Source organism: Plenodomus lingam (assembly GCF_022343315.1).
Source record: "Plenodomus lingam strain CAN1 chromosome Unknown contig_14, whole genome shotgun sequence".
NCBI classification, from domain to species: Eukaryota; Fungi; Ascomycota; class Dothideomycetes; order Pleosporales; family Leptosphaeriaceae; genus Plenodomus; species Plenodomus lingam.
In genome coordinates this window covers 725,571-743,298 of record NW_027093932.1, presented here as the reverse complement: position 1 = coordinate 743,298, position 17,728 = coordinate 725,571, and the positions used below count along the sequence as shown (strand labels likewise).

The following is a 17,728-nucleotide window of genomic DNA, read 5'->3' as shown; positions in this document are numbered from 1 at the left end:
CACAGACAGCCAACCTGTAGCGTGTTTGAGAATGTTGGATGGACGATCGAACAAACGACGACGGAGACGGTGGCAAGGTTTTGAAGCCCGCCCGCCCGCCAGCCAGCCAGCCTTTTGCAGCTCGACTTTCTTCCTGTTACGAAGATGACGACAGTGGCAGGGCGCGAGAAGAAGAAGAAGAAGAAGAAGAAGAAGAAGAAGAAGAAGAAGTTGTTCCTGTAAACACCGTTGGCGCTCTACCTAACAGCCCTTGCTCCCATCGGCATCATGTACGGCTTCCACCTGGACCCAAGTGATTGCCCCAGAGTGGATCAGTGTAGGTGGCCAGGCAAAGCGAAAGTGTTGGCACAGACTGTGAGTGTGGTGTGCGTGTCTGTGTAGGTACGAAGGCCGTATCTACACCTATCGCAGCGCAGCAAACACCACATCAGCAGCCTCCCAAGTCTGCACGCCCGTCCCTCCCTGTAAGGGGCATGCATGCAGCGGGCGGTAGGTTGTATGTAGGTACTGTACTAGTAGGTGGTAGGTACCTGAGTGATGCACCGTTGCAGTGATCCTCAAACTGTCATGGTGCGAGTGATATCTCTGTTGGGATCTAACTCAAGTGGTACCTCTCCTCCGTCCGCCGAACATCGGCGCTCATGATATGAACCTGGATACCTGGACAGTCTCCATATACTGTACTTTATGGCTCTGTTCTCTAGGTAAACCCCCCAAGCTTGACTACCGAATTCCTAGTGCGCGGCCTCCGGACTGTCATATTGATGATGAACTGGTGGAGGCCCCCTCGCTCTCTGGAGATCTCCGAACGGAGCGTCCAGAACACCACTTCCACGCCCCGCTACGGGAGACGTGAGACGGTGGCGGGCAGAATGCGGTGCTGACAGCAGAAGCACGTTCCCCAATACATGTCCATCTTCTAAGGCTCAGCAAGGCGCATCTAACACGACAAAGGTAGGTACTCAAACGAGTGCCCAGCCGCCTTTTGGGGCAACAAAGCGCATGGTACCGGTACCTACACTGTCTCGCCCCTGGGGAAGCCGTCATCGCTCGAGTGTACTGCCAACTGCGCAGCCGGCAAGGCCCATGGTATCACCGACTCGCGCACTATACGCACATTCAAACTAGTGTAAGAGATCATGTAAGGAGACGGGCGGACGCCAGAACGGGAAGGAGTTCAATATGGGTAAATGCAGTAGTCCAAGATAAGAGTCTCCAGCCAACGCGTTTCGCTGTTGTCTATGTATGCTAATCAATAACCGTTGAAATGGAAGAATGGCAGCTCGACGAGAACGAGATCCATATGGTGTGCACGATCCTAACGTACAGTACAAGTACGTTTCCATCATCAGATAATCAGCAAATCGCATCCATCACGTGTCCCCAGACTCCACCCTCATGTCATCCATGTGCGATCCTCCGCCCCCTTGAAAGGCTGCAGCGACCCACAAAAGCGCCCCCAGTCAGGTTACCCATGCCAGTGCCCAACTCTAGGTACGGTAGGTACTCTTACTGTAGTTGTAGGTCAGCCAGCAAACGATCACAGATTCACAACATCCCCCTACCGGCACCTCCCCCTCACAAAACCCCCATAGCGATTCACACACAACAAGCATCCGGCCCCTCCGCGCACGACTCATTTTCAACGTGCGCATGTCAGACCAGTCACTTCCTTGCGCCTAATTGCTTCCGCAAACTATTGTCTGCTAGCCCTCCACGGGGACATACTCATGGCCGCTGATAGGTATGTACCGGTACCAGTGCCAGCGAACGGCTCGGCGAAATGGCCTGGCACACATGCAACGGCATGATTCAGCTCGCGCTGCTCATCATCACCTAAGAGCACGCCTTGCCGCAAACTTTACCCCCGAGAGACCGACCGTTGTTTCTTTCTTGCCGCAGCTGCTCGAGGCGAGATTACTGGCCGAAGTTGCTCCCCCGGATCTCCAGGGACGATGTTTGTCCTGGGGGCTTGGCCCAGGGCTAGAGACGACACTAATACCTACCTACTGTACCTACAGATTGTGTCTAGCTGGGTGCTAGTAGGTCTGTGAGATCACAAAAGTCTTTTGAGTTTCAAAGTATATCACTCTCAAACTAAGGTAGGAGGTTGAGCATGCAGTTGACTAATAGCATTTCTACGGCTTATACAAGGTGAATTAAAGGTGTCGGAAAATTACTCAGGCACAGACTAACACCTACCCACGCGCTACATGGGCGACCAGGGTGAAGATGTGTTACCTACAAAGCACCTACCATCATCTACCTGTTACAAAGTGCACCACGTTCGTCAAGCGGCACTTCACATCGCGGGTACTGTACCACCACCCACAACGCAATGCCGTGAATCAACGACGACAATAATCCATCCTTTCCCCAGGAAACCACACATATTTGCTTCTCCACAGACGGCTGGACGAGTTGACATTGGATTAATGATCTAACATCATGATGCTACGCTAAACGTTACAGATGAAAAGCAAACCAGGAAAGAGATGCCAGCAACACAACCTAGCGTGGTGCCTATACCGGTAGCGCATTCCTCTCATTAAGATGGCGAAATGCTACCTTCGCCTTCCGAACCCGATGCTTCGTTGCGAGCGGACTCAATGCCTTCATGACGACCAGCCACACCGCGAGAACAGGCAGTGTATAATGCAGCCTATTGACAGCGCCCTCTGTAATAATCGTAACAAAAGTCTGAAACCAATGCAAGCTCGGAAAGAAGTAATTCACACGATACCAATCATGGAGCAGGGTCGGCGACCCCAGGGCAGCAGCCACATTGAAAATGGCCCAACTGATCATGAGAAAGGGGACGAAAGGCATGGGTAGGAAGCCGGTGATGATGTCCAGGATGTCAAAGGATATCATGCTGTAGACCCACGTGACGGTCCAGTAAGCAAAAAAGATTCGGGCGTTGATGTGGTATCGGCCGCGCAAGGCAAGGGTCCATCCTGTGACGCAGAGGCTGCTGAGACAAGGAAACGTTATGCTCCAGAAGAGGCGGGAGATGATGTGTCTCTTTAACGTGTAGCCGGCGTACAAGTGCATGCCATTGCAAATTCCATTCCAAGCCATGATGAAGAAGAATTGCATCAATATGGGCAGGATTGCACCTAGGGTGTTGATGAAGATCTTGGTGTCCAGGTCGGCGTAGTCCTGCGATGCTGCACTGCGACTGACTGCTTGTACGGGCTGAGCGAGAGCACTTGCGGCGGCTGTGGTGTTTGCGAAGGTGCCGGTGGCTATGCGTTCTGCGACGACCTCTTGGCTGAACAGTGTAGCTGCTGTCGATGCTATTGTGGCTGTCGTAGATTGTATGCCTGGAACGTACAAGGAGTAATATCTTGCTGACAAAGTATAGTATGTGTAAACATCGCGAGCGTCATAGGATGTTGCAGTGCCATTCAGTGCATCCTCAAAGCGCGCCGAGGCCCCAGGCTGAACAACAATAGCCGCCCAGTACTTGCCTTCAAAGACCTCGCGCCTGATGTTTTCCGGATCGGAGTCTACGGTGTCGATGCTGACATAGGTCGGAAATCCGTATTTTCCGCTATTCATCGCTGCTGCTGTTCGAAGCGTGTGGCCAAAGTCGCCGCCATCAAAGTCCGCCAGCGCGACTCGAGCTCCTTTGACATGGGCTCCTTGGTTCCTGAAGAGGCCGTATATGTGAGCTGCGTTGATCCAGAAGACGACGAGTATCAGCAGGGCTGCTGGTATGAGAGCTTTGAGCATAGCGATTACCGAGACATTTGGCTGCTGGGTGCGCGTTCGCTTCATGGCAATTGTTGGCTCATCGTCAGATGAGCTGCCGTTACCCACAAAGGGTCCTCGAAAGGAATTCATTGGAGCTGATAGGAGTCTTGGAACGATTTGTTTGTAGTTTATGTTGTTTAATTATAATGCAGTGATGCGTAGTCAAGTTCATGTGTATGTACGCATCAGTGAAAACGACTCACGTTGTCCATATGTATAGGGAGGATAGTAACACATAGCTAATGCAACTCGACTCATACAATAGAGCGAAGTCCGAAGCTCAACTCGGCGTCGCCTGATTCTTCCATGATTGGAATTACATTGCTTCTATCCAGGCATGACAGTGTGAGGTCAGGAAGTTCGTACGTCATCTACCTACCTGCACCCAGAACCAAAAGACCATCATGGATTCTTTGCATATCCCGTGAGAGCATCATCCAGCTCGTCCGTTGTTCGCGGAGTTAACTATAAACTTTTGCCCTACCTTGTACAATCTGCTAACGCGGCATTTTCTGTCCAAGGATTCCAGAGGTATAGCGATATTGCAGAGCCGACCTTGGCGTGGCGCACGTCAGAAGTCGGTGTTTTGGCTCGGCCGAGGCTCCAGCTCCACACCAGACGGAGTTTCGCGACGACAGGAAAGCCGCAGCCACACCACCATGATGCCACCTAGCCCAACGTCTCAGGTCAAGAGAATCATTCAGATTATGAGTTCATGTTATGGAATGACTGTTTGTTTTCAATTAAAGAAATTGCTTCCTGTCGCAGGTAGCCAGGGCTTACGGTAATTGCGAGCACAGGCATCAAAGAAAAGCTCAGCACGATTAGATGCAAAGAATCAAGGCCCAGTGATTTTATGGAGACTGTGAACGATGATATATACAAGACAGTGCATGTTATCAGTCTCACACAGTGTGTCTACACTCAAAGACCAACAGATTTTCTCAAGATAGGGCTCTTCCCAACCTCGAGGTGCAACTCTCTCAATCCCTCCTGACGAGCTTCTCAACCACCGCCGCAGATGTATTCGTTCTACTAGCCAACACAGTAGTCCAAGTAAACAAAGACCTTCTTGCTCTCTCTCTTCGACGTCTATCTCGTCGGGAGATCGAGGAGATTCGCCCCTTGAACGCGCAGCGGACATGGGTATTCCAAGTGAATTACATGCACGTACATGGACCTCAACACACACAATTCTATATCCCAAGGCAATTCAGAGGTCCGGACCCGTGGCCGCATGGAGTATAGGAGTGAAGGTCAACAACGAGATCGACGCGTGGCATTGCGTACGCGAGTCAATGAAAGAACCCCTTGCCAAGATCTCGTATTCCAATCACTGCGATGTCGCAAGTTCCTCTATGGGGTTTAAAGGGTATTGGGGGTTTACGTTGACTTCGTTGTTTGGTTTTTAGTTACAGGGTTTGGTTAGATGGAATTATTGAACTCGTATCCCTACATCGTCATAGTGTGTGATAAATGATATCAGTGCAATTGTTGTTATTTACTATGTAGATGCTTGGATATAGAACGGCACACCTCAGCGTATATTGGTGTAACAAATTGTCTCAGCATATCTATACAAATTAGGTTGTTGAGACGGCCAAGCAATGACAATGGTGTATCGTCAGGGCCATGATGTTCCTTGATGATTGGACCAAGAGACGATGGCGGGGATTCTGAGCGATTGAGGTATAGGATGCATGGTGAGTGCAGACCTAAGCTCAGAAAAACATATACGCATAACGCCATTGTGGTTGCCAACTTTGCGTGACGCATGTGCCCATCTCATCGCCTCATTCATCAGCCGAACTCAGATCCCCAGCCACATACGTCCCATTCCTAAACAGCGTCCCAGGAATCGAGTAGTCCAGCGTCGTCCCACTTTGCATATAGGCGAATCTGAAGTACTCATTCAAGTCCATATCCGCCGGTCTCTTCCACTCAAACCGATCACCTACACCTTCTCTATGCTCATTGAAGAAAATACGACTGCGTTCAACATCGTTCACAAGCATGCTGATCCCATCGACACCAGCAGGCTGCTCCTCCCACATGAACGACGCCGTAGTTTCTCCCGAAACGGCTGTAATAACCGGGTCCAACATATGTGGAACCACAGAATTGAACCGCCCATCATTTCGCAGTGCCTCCGAGGTTTCCAGGACGGAAGCAAAATCCCAGCGCGCAACACCGTTGATGAAGAGGCCGAGTAATATGCCCTGGTATAGCAACGACGGACGCGTCTGCAGGCTCGTCCCTGGGAGAAAAAGCAGGGCTAGAATGTAGTGATGAATGCGTAGGTTGAGCCCGGGGATCATCAAGCAGATTAGAATTGCGAGGATGAAAAGGCCGTACAGGGCAAGGTGGCGTGCTAAACGCGCTTCGATCCAAAAACAGTATATCTGACCCAGAACGATGGCGAAGAGGATGACGATGATGATTCCAAGGGCGAGTTTTGCACCAGGCTGTTGCTCCAGGTCGTGTGCGGTGAGGCGCGAGATGGGTATCCATTCGAAGGTGTAGTTTTCAAGTGCGCCGATCCAGAAACCTCCTAGCCATAAGATTGCCTTCTCGAAGTGTGCAGTTATCCCCGTAAGTGTACGTTTGATGGTGACTGTGTACATCACTACTGTGACGAACATTGCTGGAAGGAGGCGCTTTGCGAACATGGAAATGTGGTCCGGGAGGACGGTGGTGTTCCGGTACGATGCCGTCGGCGGGTCAGATACAAAACTGACGTGTGCGAATATGATGACGAAGATTGGGAAGAGGATTTTCGGTGAACTTGAAAAGACTGCAAGCAAAGCCGTGAAGAAGAGGGAGATGGGGAGAAGTGCAGAACGTGGGTCTGGACTGCAGTGGAAATTCTCATCTGAGGTAACAGTGAATGAAAGTGGGAAATAGGAGTCGAAAGATATCGACTCAATACCATGACTTTTGGAACTTGCGAAGAGTGAATAGTCCCCGGTCAACATGATACGCCCACAGCCTCCTACACCATCTTTGATAACGCCAGCATGGATCGCAGAAGCGCACACAACGCTGTCTCCGCGATACGTGTCTGTTCCAACGACGAGTGGGCGATAGTTATACTCTTGTGGTCCAACCACATGTGGATTTAACAGCATTTCATCGCCACATTTAGCTGGACAGCGGAAGGCAAAGGTGTGATTGCTGAAGGGGTGGCAATCTACTCCATCGACACCGCACTCATTCTTTCGCCGCCAGAGTGTATCGAGGCAATCCAGGTTGATTACAGGGTTACCGATACCGTCTTGTACTGGAAGCTTCGAGCTCAGAAACCAGGCGAACAGGACAAACCAGGCGAAGAGGACTACTGCAAGTAAGACTTTTTTGCTGACCGCTAAAGAATCGAGGTATCTGGATGGAGCTTCCTGCAGCTTCGGAAAGACCGGACGGATGCTGAATGGACGAGCTGGATCCCGCCCTTGTAAAAGCCCAAAGATTCCTCGTCGTTTGTTTGATGAAGTACTCCTTGGTAGTGACTCTTCGAAATCCAGCTCTTCTCTTAGCATGCACTGGGCCTCTTCATCCGCGTCATCCGAAATGTTGGGACCCGCTTTGCCATTAATACGTTCATACTGCATAGAACCTCTCATCTTCCGCTCTGAAGGAAATCACAAAAGCGATGATAGGACGACCAGAAGTCAGACATGTTGATGAATATGAAAGACTTGAGACAGCGGTGGACACATTGGCAGACAGGGGTATATCGTATGCGGCTGAACCTTAGTCAGGGGCATGAATCAGCGGTAGATTGACAGCACGCTATTTTGGGATGATCCCGCAACATTAGCAAGCATGGTCTCCAACAGGACCGAAAGCATTGGCTCTTGACTACTCAAAACTCAACCACAAAATTCAAGGTAATAGAAACTCTGTGAGCATTATATTTCTGTGACGCTAATCCCCACTATTACCAGATTTAATCGGTTTGATGTCCACATTTACAAACTCCTTATGATGAACTAGGTAGGTGACGCGTCAACTCTTTGCCACCTAGTTCAGTCGGGTTCACAACTACTGCTTCTTCGCATCACGTTCCTGCTTCCTGAGCGCACGCTTGCGAATGCTCTCGTGCATACCCCTATTCACTTTAACAACAATGGGCGACCTCTCGCCCAAAAAGCGGGAGAGGAACCACTGCATAAGACCGTGACTCCAGTATGGCGTGCATGTAAAGGCCACGTTCTGTGCGCCACCACTCCTACCAATCTTGCTAAGTGTTGCGCGAACGAATTGTTTTGGGTTGGGCACGAGGACAGAGGTTTTGCGGATCTTTGACATGGCGGTGGTGATTAGGTGAGATTGTACACATTGGACAGTAATACCGTGCGGTTCGAGTTCGGAACCAAGCGAGGTTGACCACTGCTGAAGGAAGGCCTTGCTGCCAGAGTATGTTGCGAGGAGAGGCGTAGGAAAGAAGCCGCCAAAGGAAGCCATGGTCAAAATAAGACCACGCTTCCGCGAGACCATACCAGGTGTGACAATGTGTGTAACGCGCAGTGTCGCCATGCAGTTGATGATAATAATGTCGTTCATTTCCTGCTTGGGCGTCTCGACGAATGGTACTGGGATGCTGTGACTCAATCCCACATTGTTGATGAGGATGCTGATGTCGAGCCCCTCAATGAGCTTCTTCAAGTTATGGTAGTCGGAGTCCTTGTTCTGCGCAAAGTCCATAGCCAGCGTCTTGACCGTGATCTTTGGACCATATTTGGCGGAAATTTCAGAGGATAAGCTGTCGAGCTTCGACTGGGTTCGCGAGACGAGAATCAAGTTGTAGCCCTTTGCGGCGAGTGAAAGGGCAAACTCCTTGCCAATGCCATCAGAGGCACCGGTGATCAGAGCATAGGTACCGCGAGGCCCGAACGTGCTGAGCTAGCATATGTTAGCATTTCAATATGGGATGAACGATGTCTTGACATTAACTCACGGATTTGCCTGGCAGGACAAACAAACTCAGCAGGACGCGAATCGTGCTGATGATGGGTGCTGCGAATGAAGCAATGCCAATCACCAGAAGGCCATACACCGCAGCCTGAACGAACGTGTTGTCGGCATCAATGCGCACACCGATTGACTCGAGAATGTTTCCCATAGTGAATGAAATGGCCTCACCAGCTACCTTAGGTAATGTGAACCAGAATCCACCACCTTGCGAAAGAACGTTCTTGGGGAGGAAAAATGTCCTGCCGAGGCCTCAGGGCTCCACTAGCATCATGTCGGTGTTTGTACGTCCACTCGCGCCGCGCGCCAAGAGTGTAGGTTCCTTGTTCGGCTAGCGCGCACTCAAGCGAAAAGCGCCCACTGAAACTGACCGACCTCAATGCAATTCTGAACAGACGACCGACAACAACAGACCGCAACCATGGCTACCGAATTGACGTATGTTCCTGCGCATCGCTATATCGCCCAAATAACAGAAACTGACTGCGAAACAGCGTCCAGTCCGAGCGCGCTTACCAGAAGCAGGTACTGCCAGCCCAGTACACCGCGACATGCTAGAGAATGACGATGCTAATGCGACGCAATAGCCTCACATCTTCCTGAACCACAAGGTCGGCGGACCCCGCAAGAACACCCGCAGTAGGAGATGGTATAAGGATGTCGGTCTGGGCTTCCGTACGCCCAAGACAGCCATTGAGGGCACCTACATCGACAAGAAGTGCCCATTCACCGGCATGGTCTCCATCCGTGGCCGTATCCTTACCGGAACTGTCATGTCCACCAAGATGCACCGTACGTTTTTTCCCGTCGTGTCCCAGCTTTTCGCGCACAGCGAGGAATGAGGGGACGCGGAAATCTGGCATGGCAGTAGGGGCTTACAATAATTCACAGGCACCTTGATCATCCGCCGCGAGTACCTCCACTTCATTCCCAAGTACTCCCGTTACGAGAAGCGCCACAAGAACCTTGCCGCACACGTTTCCCCCGCTTTCCGTGCCGAGCCCGGTGACCAGGTCGTTGTTGGCCAGTGCAGGCCCCTCTCCAAGACCGTCCGTTTCAACGTTCTCCGTGTCCTCCCCCGTAGTGGAAAGGCCGCCAAGCAGTTCTCCAAGTTTTAAACGCACAAAGGGGAAGGAGTAACGGGTTCATGATAAGGCAAGGGAAGAAGCGTGTCGGGGCATGATGGTTGTCGATATGGTCGTCAAAACTCTGCATCTGGGTTGAGGAAATGGAGTCCAATGGGCCATGTATGTTTCTCCAACTATGATCAATGAAAGCCCTCGGAAGGCCAGACAGCCACCGAGGCAGGTCAAAAGTCCAATACTGCTTTGATGCTTGTGATGCGTGGAGTCATCTCGCGAGAGGAACCTGATCAATGGCATTGCAATGTACACAAGATCTTGACAACAACGATGGTGACATTTAGAGCTGCGTTTGCAATTCGATCGTAAGACTCGCTATCAATCAGTAAATGTCGAACGGCACAACAGCCCTGATTCCAATGTACTCCATCAAAACACCTGTCATCGTGGATATATACTACATCAGTATGCCCCTCCCAGGATCCCCTATTATCCCCAGCCGCCCCCCTCCCTTTACATTAACCCCTAGACCTAAGCCTTAACATACCACCCCCACTGCAGCAGCATCCAAATCAAACTCCCATTCGCCACCAACACAGGCCCCGCCAACGGCCTCCCCCACCTTGTCGTCCCAAACACTAACCACTCACTCATAAAGTGCAGCCAGGCAACCCCATACGTCCACATGGCCAACTGATACATGGCCGGCTCGTTGATGTGGTAGGCCGCGTACAGGCGCACAAGCGACGTCAGCAGCGTCCAGGTGCCAAAGGTGCGCGAGGATAACGCGGTGACGTGTTTGGGCGTGGTGGGGGGCGGGTCGATGGGCGTGGGGTTGTAGACGCGTGAGGTGAAGGTTAGGGTTGTGTAGGCTTGTAGGGAGTTGGCGGTGGAGATTAGGGCGACCTATTGGGGGGGGGAGAAAGGAAGGGGTGTTAGTTTGTTCTCTTCTTCTATTGGGGGAGTTTTAGGTGTTCGAGGTTTTTTTTTGAAGGTATGGTGAGAAGAAAAGGGGCGTTGACGTCGGCGCACGTTGCTGTGCATTTCCTACCCAGCAAACGTACAGCTGAGAAAGTAGAGAACACTTACAAATAGGAGCCATTTTGGCAAGAGTCCCTCGGCTTGAGGGAGGTACGAAGGGAATGCCGATGCCATTGTGATTTTTTCACGTTGAGGAACGAGCGTGAGTGTTGTGAGCGCAGAGGTTCAATGGCGCGTGCCGTTGTTGTGTTTTTGCGGCTTGTTCAGCCTTGTTGGACTTTGGAGGGTCCAGGACTTTTCCAGGGATGGGGAACCGGGGGGGTCTGTGCGAGTAACGATGTGGTTGATTTTACGTATGTAGGTCGTTCTGATTTGAAATCGAGGGAGTGTGTTTTTATTCGTGGTTTGAGAGTGTTTTTTTTAACTTGGCTGGTTTTGACCATGCGTGTATGCTGGTTGTAGTCTGCCGGACCCTGGTGTAGTCGTTGTAGCTTGAGCGGGATCCATGGATGAGGCTTTGGGTTCATCAGAGCCTTGGCAAGCAGGCAGCCTAAAGGTAGGTGTAAGATCTTGAGGAGGGCTAATCATGAAAAGCTTCTCACATTCATAGTTGGGAAGAATAATGCTATCAGAATCAGAATTGTAATCGTCGTCGTTGCAAAAGTAAGAATACACAGCTATATACTACTGCGATGAAATCGCTGAACGCCACTTTACGCCGCCAAATGCAAATATATTACCAACATTGCAGCACAGTCGTAAAAAACGTCACTATCCACTTGTATCCTTGGAGTGAGGCCGCCGGATACGGTGCATGTCAAGTGTCAACTGCCATGTACACGCAGCTAGGCAAAATCCAAGAATATAGACGTCTTGTCCGTCAGAACTAGAAAGGAACACGAAGGCAAGATTCGCTGAGAGGATGTCATGTTCAATGGTGGCCATTGATACCATTGGTACCGTTGACTCCATTCACACCATTGACACCGTTGGTTGGTGAAGCTTCGAGCTTCTTGCGGTAGAGTTCACCGCCGCACGCTCGCAGGCGCTCGGCAGCCTGCTCAGGGGTGATGTCACGCTGTGGTTCAGCGAGCATCTCATAACCGACCTGGAATTTACGGATCGTGGCGCTTCGAAGTAGGGGTGGGTAAAAGTGAATATGGAAATGGCTGGATTCGAGCTCATCTGCTGTTCCTTGAAGGGGAGCTTGATGGATACCCATGCCTGTGGAGTGATCAGTAATTGACTTGGAGAGCTCGCATTTTTAGGCCACTTACTGTAGGGAAATTGCGTTTCAAAGAGGTTGTCGTATCGCCTAGTGACTTCTGCTATGCACTCGGCTAATTGTGCACGCTCGGTTTTGGTAAAGTCGACTAGGGATCGCTTGTGTTGCCTAGATACAATCATCACCTCAAAGGGCCAGACTGCCCAGTATGGAATACCGGCCCAGAAGCTCTCGTTCTCGAAGACGGTGCGAATCTTCTCTTGAGACTCGAGTTGCGCGTAATCGACCAGCATGTGGCAGCCGTTGTGTTCTCTCCGGTACTTGCTTAGTTGCACCAACTCCATGGCTGGCTCTTCTGGGAGCGAAGTAGTAGTCCAGACCTGTCCGTGAGGATGCGGGTTCGAGCAGCCCATGGCTGTGCCCTTGTTCTCAAAGATCTGCATATACCGATATTGGGCGTTTGGGGCAGATAGAGGGCCCTGAGAGAGCTGGGGTAGCTGCATCGCAGCGGCAAGTTTAGCCAATGGCGATTTCGGGTCCAGATGTGTGGCGTAGATGTTCGTCCAGGTTTCGACGACTGGAAGAATCTGGCTGGGCGTCATGTCGGCCAGCGTGAGGTTGTGGGAGGGTGAGAAGCAGATGACGTAGCACTTTCCCGTCACGGCTTCAGCACGGAGTAGTCGAGAAGCCAGAGATCCGTCTTTGCTGTCGGGGCGATACTCCTGCTGCTCTTCCATGACGGCGCTGTAGTCATTGACAAAGACATAGGTGTCTTCGAACTTGGGATTGTGCTCTCCATTTGCTCGAGTGTTGCCAGGGCATAGATAGCACTGGAAAAGGTTAGTACCTCTCTGTGCATGTCGATGCTTACCACATAGTGGGGGCTTCGCTTACCTTTTCATCGTACTCTGGCAGCGTAGTCTTGGTTGGCGATTCCTGGGAGCCTCTGGATGGATACAGTCAGTATTCGAAACGACTGCGGCGCAGAGTCTCGTTTTCCTGCTTACTGCCATGGCCGCTTTGTACGATGCGGAGAAACTAATATCCAACTGCCGCGTAGTAGGTTGAAGCGCCTGTGCGAGATGTCGTTCAATACGGGGTCGGCCATGATGCGCAAAATTGTTCCTCAACGTCCTGCACGGGGGGGAGAGAGGTGTTGCAGTGGGTTTAATATATAGCGCGCAGACACACGTCTTTTGCCCAGCCGACAAGAGAGTACGGGAAATATGCAGAGAGCTAGAGAGTGTCAATGAGCGCGCAGATTGAACGCACCCCTGCCCCGGCTGGCATGTTAAGCTTTCCCTGGCAGCGGAACACTAACCGCCTTTGGTACCGCACCCTGTGTCAACAACGACGGAAGCTTGCGAAGAGGCCACAGAGCCTCACCTACTGTCCACGATAGTAGAGTAGCTACCGATTGGAGAATTATCCCGCGCTCCGTCCACGCAGGTTTTTAGTTTTTTTTTGCCTTCACCATGGCCATGATGCCAAGTGCTGCCACTTCGTCGGGCCATCCGTATGATAACGATGCTGTGGAGCGTGACCTGATTGATCCGGACGATGGTACGTTGCATTCATGCCATGGCCCTGCGTGAAGGTAGAGTGGGCTACCCAGGGCTACCGAGGGCTCCCAGTCCATCCATGATACATGATCATGTGCCATGTGCATGTACTATCTCCTAACCATGTACTATGTACTATGTACAAGATAACCATGCGCTAACCCTCCCCTGCTTCAGCGACTCTCGATGACCTCGACGACCCCCTCCAAGGGACCTCGGACCGCGCGCCGCTGACGGGCAACATCCAGCGGAGCGCGTCCAACACGCAATCGTACCTGACTTCCACCATTCCTGGCGAAGACCGGCGCGCGCCCACCAACACCATCGACGAGACGGTATGGGAGACGCTGTCGCGCGATGTGCTTGCGATATGGGAGAAGCTGAAGCAGGTCCTGTACCCCAAATACCTACTGGGCGGCATGATGCAACGGGGAGGAGGCATAGGCGCAGCCGAGCGCGGTGAGGCAGACGGGTCGGGCGGAGGCCTCAGGAGCATCGCAGGCAGATGGCCAGACGCCGACGTCATTCTCCAGGGCGGCATGAGCGAGGGGCTGAGAGACTGGGACCTGTGGGGTCCGCTCGTCTTCTGCCTGCTGCTGAGCTTGTTCCTGTCGTGGGGAGCCAAGGGAGACCAGAAAAACCTGGTCTTCTCAGGCGTCTTCGCCATGGTGTGGATAGGCGAAGCTGTTGTCACGCTGCAGATCAAGCTGTTGGGCGGCAACATGTATGTTGGACTTGTGCAAACCGCCTTCTATGAGACAAGCTAACATCTGGCCAGCGCATTCTTCCAGTCCGTGTCCATTATTGGCTACACCCTGTTCCCTCTCGTCATCGCCTCGATTCTCAGTGCTGTAGGCATTCCCATGATTGTCAGGATACCGGTCTATCTAGTGCTCATAGCATGGTCACTGGCGGCAGGTGTGAGCATCATGGGGGGCTCTGGAGTGGTCAGAAACCGTGTGGGCATTGCTGTGTACCCGTTGTTTGTCTTTTATATCGCGCTGGGTTGCCTTTGTTTCATCACCTAGAATACCCATTTGTAAGATGATAGCAGTACTCCAAGTATACCATTTTTCCCATAGAGGGTAGTTTGAGAGTACACTGAGGAGTTTGTCACAATCTCGCCATTTTGTCTCACAATACCAGGGGCAGTATCATACAAGAGGAACAAAGCTAAAAGGCAAGACAATAATGAACATCTGTCCGTCCGACACACGACCCAAAACCTGTCTATGGGAAGGCTATACTACTGGCCCCAATACCATGAAACTGTAGAAGTTGATGCACAGGCAGGCAGCCACCCGCAAGACACCGACTTGCTGCTACCCGCGCTCCCATGTTTAGCCTGGACTGTCCGCCATTCCCCACTCCGTCATTGGTTATCTGGGCAGCGGGCGACAACACACTCAACCACGACCGATAGAGTAGAGGCGCCAGCACCGCTACACACCGCCGTCGACGGAACAACAAGAACACGCTGCTACGGCCTTTGTCTTTGCTCTGTACATGTGTGTGTGTTGGGGTGGAGTGTTTGTTCTGTGCTGTCCAATTCCTCGCATCGGCGGGCGCATATTAGACTGGAAATTGGATGCAAATCGTGCTGAAAGCGCTTTGACCGACTCCACTACAACCACAGTCTGCAACTCCAGAGCTCTCCTGACCGGACCAAATCACTACACCAGACCCCGCCGCAGTTTCACTGGAGAAGACCGTTTATCGCGCAGAGACCTACGCTCACTTGTAGTGCGGTCCGTCCATCAGTGACTCCGCCACAGTTAGCCTCGTCCGAGCAGCTCGTACCAGTTCGTCTGCCCGCTACTGTCGTCATTTGCTCAACACCGCCTTTCACCTCAGTCTTACTTGCTATTGTGGCCATTGAGGCAGCCAACAATAGCCTGCGTGGAACAACGATTGCGCGACCCGCACTGCTACAAATACCTCGACACCAAGCCTTCTACCTCGTCGTGCCCGCAACCCACTCCTACGCTCCACCCACCTACCCCAACGCGCATCCCGAACTTCCACCGGTCCAGCGCAGATACTCCGACCATGACAGACACACCAGAACAACAGGATGGTACCATGGCCGCGACCACTCCTACAGTCGAATCGAAAGACCCTCCTCAGGCAGGCGCCAACTCCCCCGCACGAAGCGACAAGAGCAGCGACAGTGAGGGGAAGGAAGTCAGGAACAAGCTCAAGGAGACACAAATCGACGCGCAGGCCACGTCCGATCCCCACTCTGGCTCACCCCAGCACACGAGGGACACTGCAGCAGACGTGAGCGCATCGGGATCAGACAGCGAGCGTGGACGCTTGCGTCGAAAGCGTAGTCGCGAAGATTTTGAGGACGAGGGTGAGGCAGAGAAGCAGCCGGAGAAGAGGCCTGAGCTCGGATCTGAGCGACATCGGCGCAAGAGGTCACGGGACATCTCCAGGGACGAAATACCCCCTACGAAGCCAGCCCCTAGTACGATATCACGGATCGCAGAGAACGATGGAGATGGCCAGACGAACACGCCCAAGAAGGACGACGCTGCAGCCACCACCGCTACCGACAAGGTGTCACGCACAGGCACCAGCCCCAAAACGAAGCGGACACGCGAGCAGCTTGAAGAGGAAACAGAGACTACTGAGAAGAACTCAGAAGGCATAGCCGACAGCGGTAAGACCAGGACAGAATCAAGCGGCGAGCGAGACACAAAACGCCTACGTGATCAAGAAGGAGATCAGTCGGACAAAGATGCCGTTGAGCCAAAGACCAAGGTACGGACCCACTCGTATTCTTACAATGCTTAGCTTGAGCTGACATCACATAGATTCCACCAGGTAGTGGTTTTGCAAACACGTCTGCAGCATCTCCCTTTGCCGCCATGGCAACCAAACCTCAAGCAACGAAGACTTCTGACAAGGCAGAGTCGATACCGCAAACATCTGACGACAAGTTCAAGTCCTCTGGATTTGGCAGCTTCGCCAGCTCAGCGGCGTCTCCGTTTGGAGGATTCGGCAGCACTAAGCCGAGCACAAGCTCACCCTTTGGCGCCGCGGGCGGAAGCAAGCTTTCATCCTTTGCTGGGAGCAAATCTGCCGGTAGTGCTCCCAGTGGATTTAGTGCATTCGGCGGCTCCAGCAAGCCTACTTTGGGTGCATCTACGTTTGGAGGTGCAACAGGCTTTGCCGGACTAGCCACCGCACCAAAGGGGCAAGGCCTTAGCTCGTTTGCTTCAGGCGGATCGCTGGAAATCAAGGGTTTGAAATCCAAGTCAGACAAGCCATTTGGTACCGCAGCCTTTGGTGAAGCATCGGATGATGAAGATGGCGAGGACTCGGGATCCGAGACTACGAACAAAGAGGAGCGGCAATCGAGCCAGCCTCTCCTCTCACAGCAACGTAAGTTGTCCGCTTCTTCAATGAATGACATCTCTGACAATCATGTAGCGCACGAGACTGGTGAAGAAGGCGAAAGCACAGTCTGGGCCGGCCGAGCGAAGCTTTACACCATGGCTGGTGAGGGCAGCAGTCGGGCATGGCAGGAGCGCGGTAGCGGGAACTTCAAGTTCAACATTACCGATGAGGAGCCCAGGAAAGCCCGATTCGTACTGCGTGCCGATGGAACCCATCGCCTGCTGCTAAATGTAGCCGTGACGAAGAAGATGATTTTTGGAGGCAACGCACGAGGAGAGAAGCCCGAGGACACGCGGTTGCTATTCAACTCGCCAACTCAAGATGGCGAGCTGGAGATGCATTTGCTCAAGGTAAGCCATGCCTGCTCTACTTGACACAACCAATTTGCGCATGCTAACAAAAATTGCCAGTTGAAAGCCGACAACGCTATCAAGCTATGGGAGGAGGTCACCAGAGTCCAGGAAAAGGAATTGTAGGACAAGTCCTGTTCTAGTGCTCGCGACACTGACCGTGAATCCTTCTAGAGAGCTTCGTTAGGTGGCCTTGATGGCGCCCAGGCTATTGTTTTGGACAAGGGTTTACAACGGTTGGGTTATACAATGTTGTTGCTTCTCCCAGCTTACCGTACATCATACCTTTTCACATCTTGTGGTGATTGACAATAGACTTGGAGTCTTCACGATGGGAACGAATGAGCATATCGGGACGGCGGTGAGGCAGGGGCTAGATGATTGGGGAACAAA

The 17,728-nt window shown here is 52.2% G+C and overlaps 10 protein-coding genes across 10 annotated transcripts; 4 read left to right on the top strand and 6 right to left on the bottom strand.

Annotated features, from left to right (window-relative positions):
* Nucleotides 1–1,284: 1,284 nt before the first annotated feature.
* IAQ61_002337 (uncharacterized protein) lies at nucleotides 1,285–1,956 on the top strand (the record flags this gene model as incomplete). Its single annotated transcript, XM_066095509.1, has 4 exons — nucleotides 1,285–1,334; nucleotides 1,388–1,499; nucleotides 1,525–1,647; nucleotides 1,762–1,956. Coding segments are annotated over 4 exons (480 nt in total), but the record flags the coding sequence as incomplete, so codon positions are not given.
* Nucleotides 1,957–2,523: 567 nt separating this feature from the next.
* Nucleotides 2,524–3,849, bottom strand: IAQ61_002336 (uncharacterized protein; the record flags this gene model as incomplete). The annotated part of the gene is made up of 1 exon (XM_003834180.2): nucleotides 2,524–3,849. One exon carries the CDS (start codon nucleotides 3,847–3,849, stop codon nucleotides 2,524–2,526), a length of 1,326 nt encoding a protein of 441 aa, XP_003834228.2.
* Nucleotides 3,850–4,239: 390 nt separating this feature from the next.
* On the bottom strand, nucleotides 4,240–4,563 carry IAQ61_002335 (uncharacterized protein; the record flags this gene model as incomplete). The annotated part of the gene is made up of 2 exons (XM_003834179.1): nucleotides 4,240–4,428; nucleotides 4,543–4,563. The coding sequence occupies 2 exons, from the start codon at nucleotides 4,561–4,563 to the stop codon at nucleotides 4,240–4,242; spliced, it is 210 nt and encodes a 69-aa protein (XP_003834227.1).
* A 989-nt stretch (nucleotides 4,564–5,552) lies between these two features.
* Nucleotides 5,553–7,379, bottom strand: IAQ61_002334 (uncharacterized protein; the record flags this gene model as incomplete). Its single annotated transcript, XM_003834178.2, has 1 exon — nucleotides 5,553–7,379. The coding sequence occupies one exon, from the start codon at nucleotides 7,377–7,379 to the stop codon at nucleotides 5,553–5,555; it is 1,827 nt and encodes a 608-aa protein (XP_003834226.1).
* Nucleotides 7,380–7,636: 257 nt separating this feature from the next.
* On the bottom strand, nucleotides 7,637–8,970 carry IAQ61_002333 (uncharacterized protein). Its single transcript, XM_003834177.2, has 2 exons — nucleotides 8,717–8,970; nucleotides 7,637–8,661 (listed from the first exon to the last, which is right to left on the bottom strand). Exons 1-2 carry the CDS (start codon nucleotides 8,879–8,881, stop codon nucleotides 7,801–7,803), a joined length of 1,026 nt encoding a protein of 341 aa, XP_003834225.1. The 5' UTR covers nucleotides 8,882–8,970; the 3' UTR covers nucleotides 7,637–7,800.
* A 181-nt stretch (nucleotides 8,971–9,151) lies between these two features.
* RPS11A (40S ribosomal protein uS17) lies at nucleotides 9,152–9,848 on the top strand (the record flags this gene model as incomplete). The annotated part of the gene is made up of 4 exons (XM_003834176.1): nucleotides 9,152–9,168; nucleotides 9,225–9,255; nucleotides 9,318–9,522; nucleotides 9,622–9,848. 4 exons carry the CDS (start codon nucleotides 9,152–9,154, stop codon nucleotides 9,846–9,848), a joined length of 480 nt encoding a protein of 159 aa, XP_003834224.1.
* Nucleotides 9,849–10,343: 495 nt separating this feature from the next.
* Nucleotides 10,344–10,967, bottom strand: IAQ61_002331 (uncharacterized protein; the record flags this gene model as incomplete). Its single annotated transcript, XM_003834175.1, has 2 exons — nucleotides 10,344–10,718; nucleotides 10,902–10,967. 2 exons carry the CDS (start codon nucleotides 10,965–10,967, stop codon nucleotides 10,344–10,346), a joined length of 441 nt encoding a protein of 146 aa, XP_003834223.1.
* Nucleotides 10,968–11,427: 460 nt separating this feature from the next.
* Nucleotides 11,428–13,354, bottom strand: GAL7 (galactose-1-phosphate uridyl transferase). The gene is made up of 4 exons (XM_003834174.2): nucleotides 13,026–13,354; nucleotides 12,913–12,964; nucleotides 12,071–12,848; nucleotides 11,428–12,017 (listed from the first exon to the last, which is right to left on the bottom strand). Exons 1-4 carry the CDS (start codon nucleotides 13,124–13,126, stop codon nucleotides 11,725–11,727), a joined length of 1,224 nt encoding a protein of 407 aa, XP_003834222.1. The 5' UTR covers nucleotides 13,127–13,354; the 3' UTR covers nucleotides 11,428–11,724.
* Nucleotides 13,355–13,493: 139 nt separating this feature from the next.
* Nucleotides 13,494–14,608, top strand: IAQ61_002329 (uncharacterized protein; the record flags this gene model as incomplete). The annotated part of the gene is made up of 3 exons (XM_003834173.1): nucleotides 13,494–13,581; nucleotides 13,758–14,304; nucleotides 14,359–14,608. 3 exons carry the CDS (start codon nucleotides 13,494–13,496, stop codon nucleotides 14,606–14,608), a joined length of 885 nt encoding a protein of 294 aa, XP_003834221.1.
* A 1,021-nt stretch (nucleotides 14,609–15,629) lies between these two features.
* On the top strand, nucleotides 15,630–17,522 carry IAQ61_002328 (uncharacterized protein; the record flags this gene model as incomplete). Its single annotated transcript, XM_003834172.2, has 5 exons — nucleotides 15,630–16,346; nucleotides 16,400–16,970; nucleotides 17,019–17,335; nucleotides 17,396–17,457; nucleotides 17,510–17,522. The coding sequence occupies 5 exons, from the start codon at nucleotides 15,630–15,632 to the stop codon at nucleotides 17,520–17,522; spliced, it is 1,680 nt and encodes a 559-aa protein (XP_003834220.2).
* Between the last annotated feature and the right edge of the window lie 206 nt (nucleotides 17,523–17,728).

Bases quoted from the DNA above. Each gene is read 5' to 3' on its own strand.
- IAQ61_002333 (XM_003834177.2), bottom strand. From the start codon at position 8,881: ATGGGAAACATTCTCGAGTCAATCGGTGTGCGCATTGATGCCGACAAC. The intron at 8,662-8,716 runs GTGAGTTAATGT...AACATATGCTAG, and splicing joins TTGTCCTGCCAGGCAAATCC to CTCAGCACGTTCGGGCCTCG.
- GAL7 (XM_003834174.2), bottom strand. From the start codon at position 13,126: ATGGCCGACCCCGTATTGAACGACATCTCGCACAGGCGCTTCAACCTA. The intron at 12,965-13,025 runs GTAAGCAGGAAA...GTATCCATCCAG, and splicing joins CGTACAAAGCGGCCATGGCA to AGGCTCCCAGGAATCGCCAA. The intron at 12,849-12,912 runs GTAAGCGAAGCC...AACCTTTTCCAG, and splicing joins TGCCAGAGTACGATGAAAAG to TGCTATCTATGCCCTGGCAA.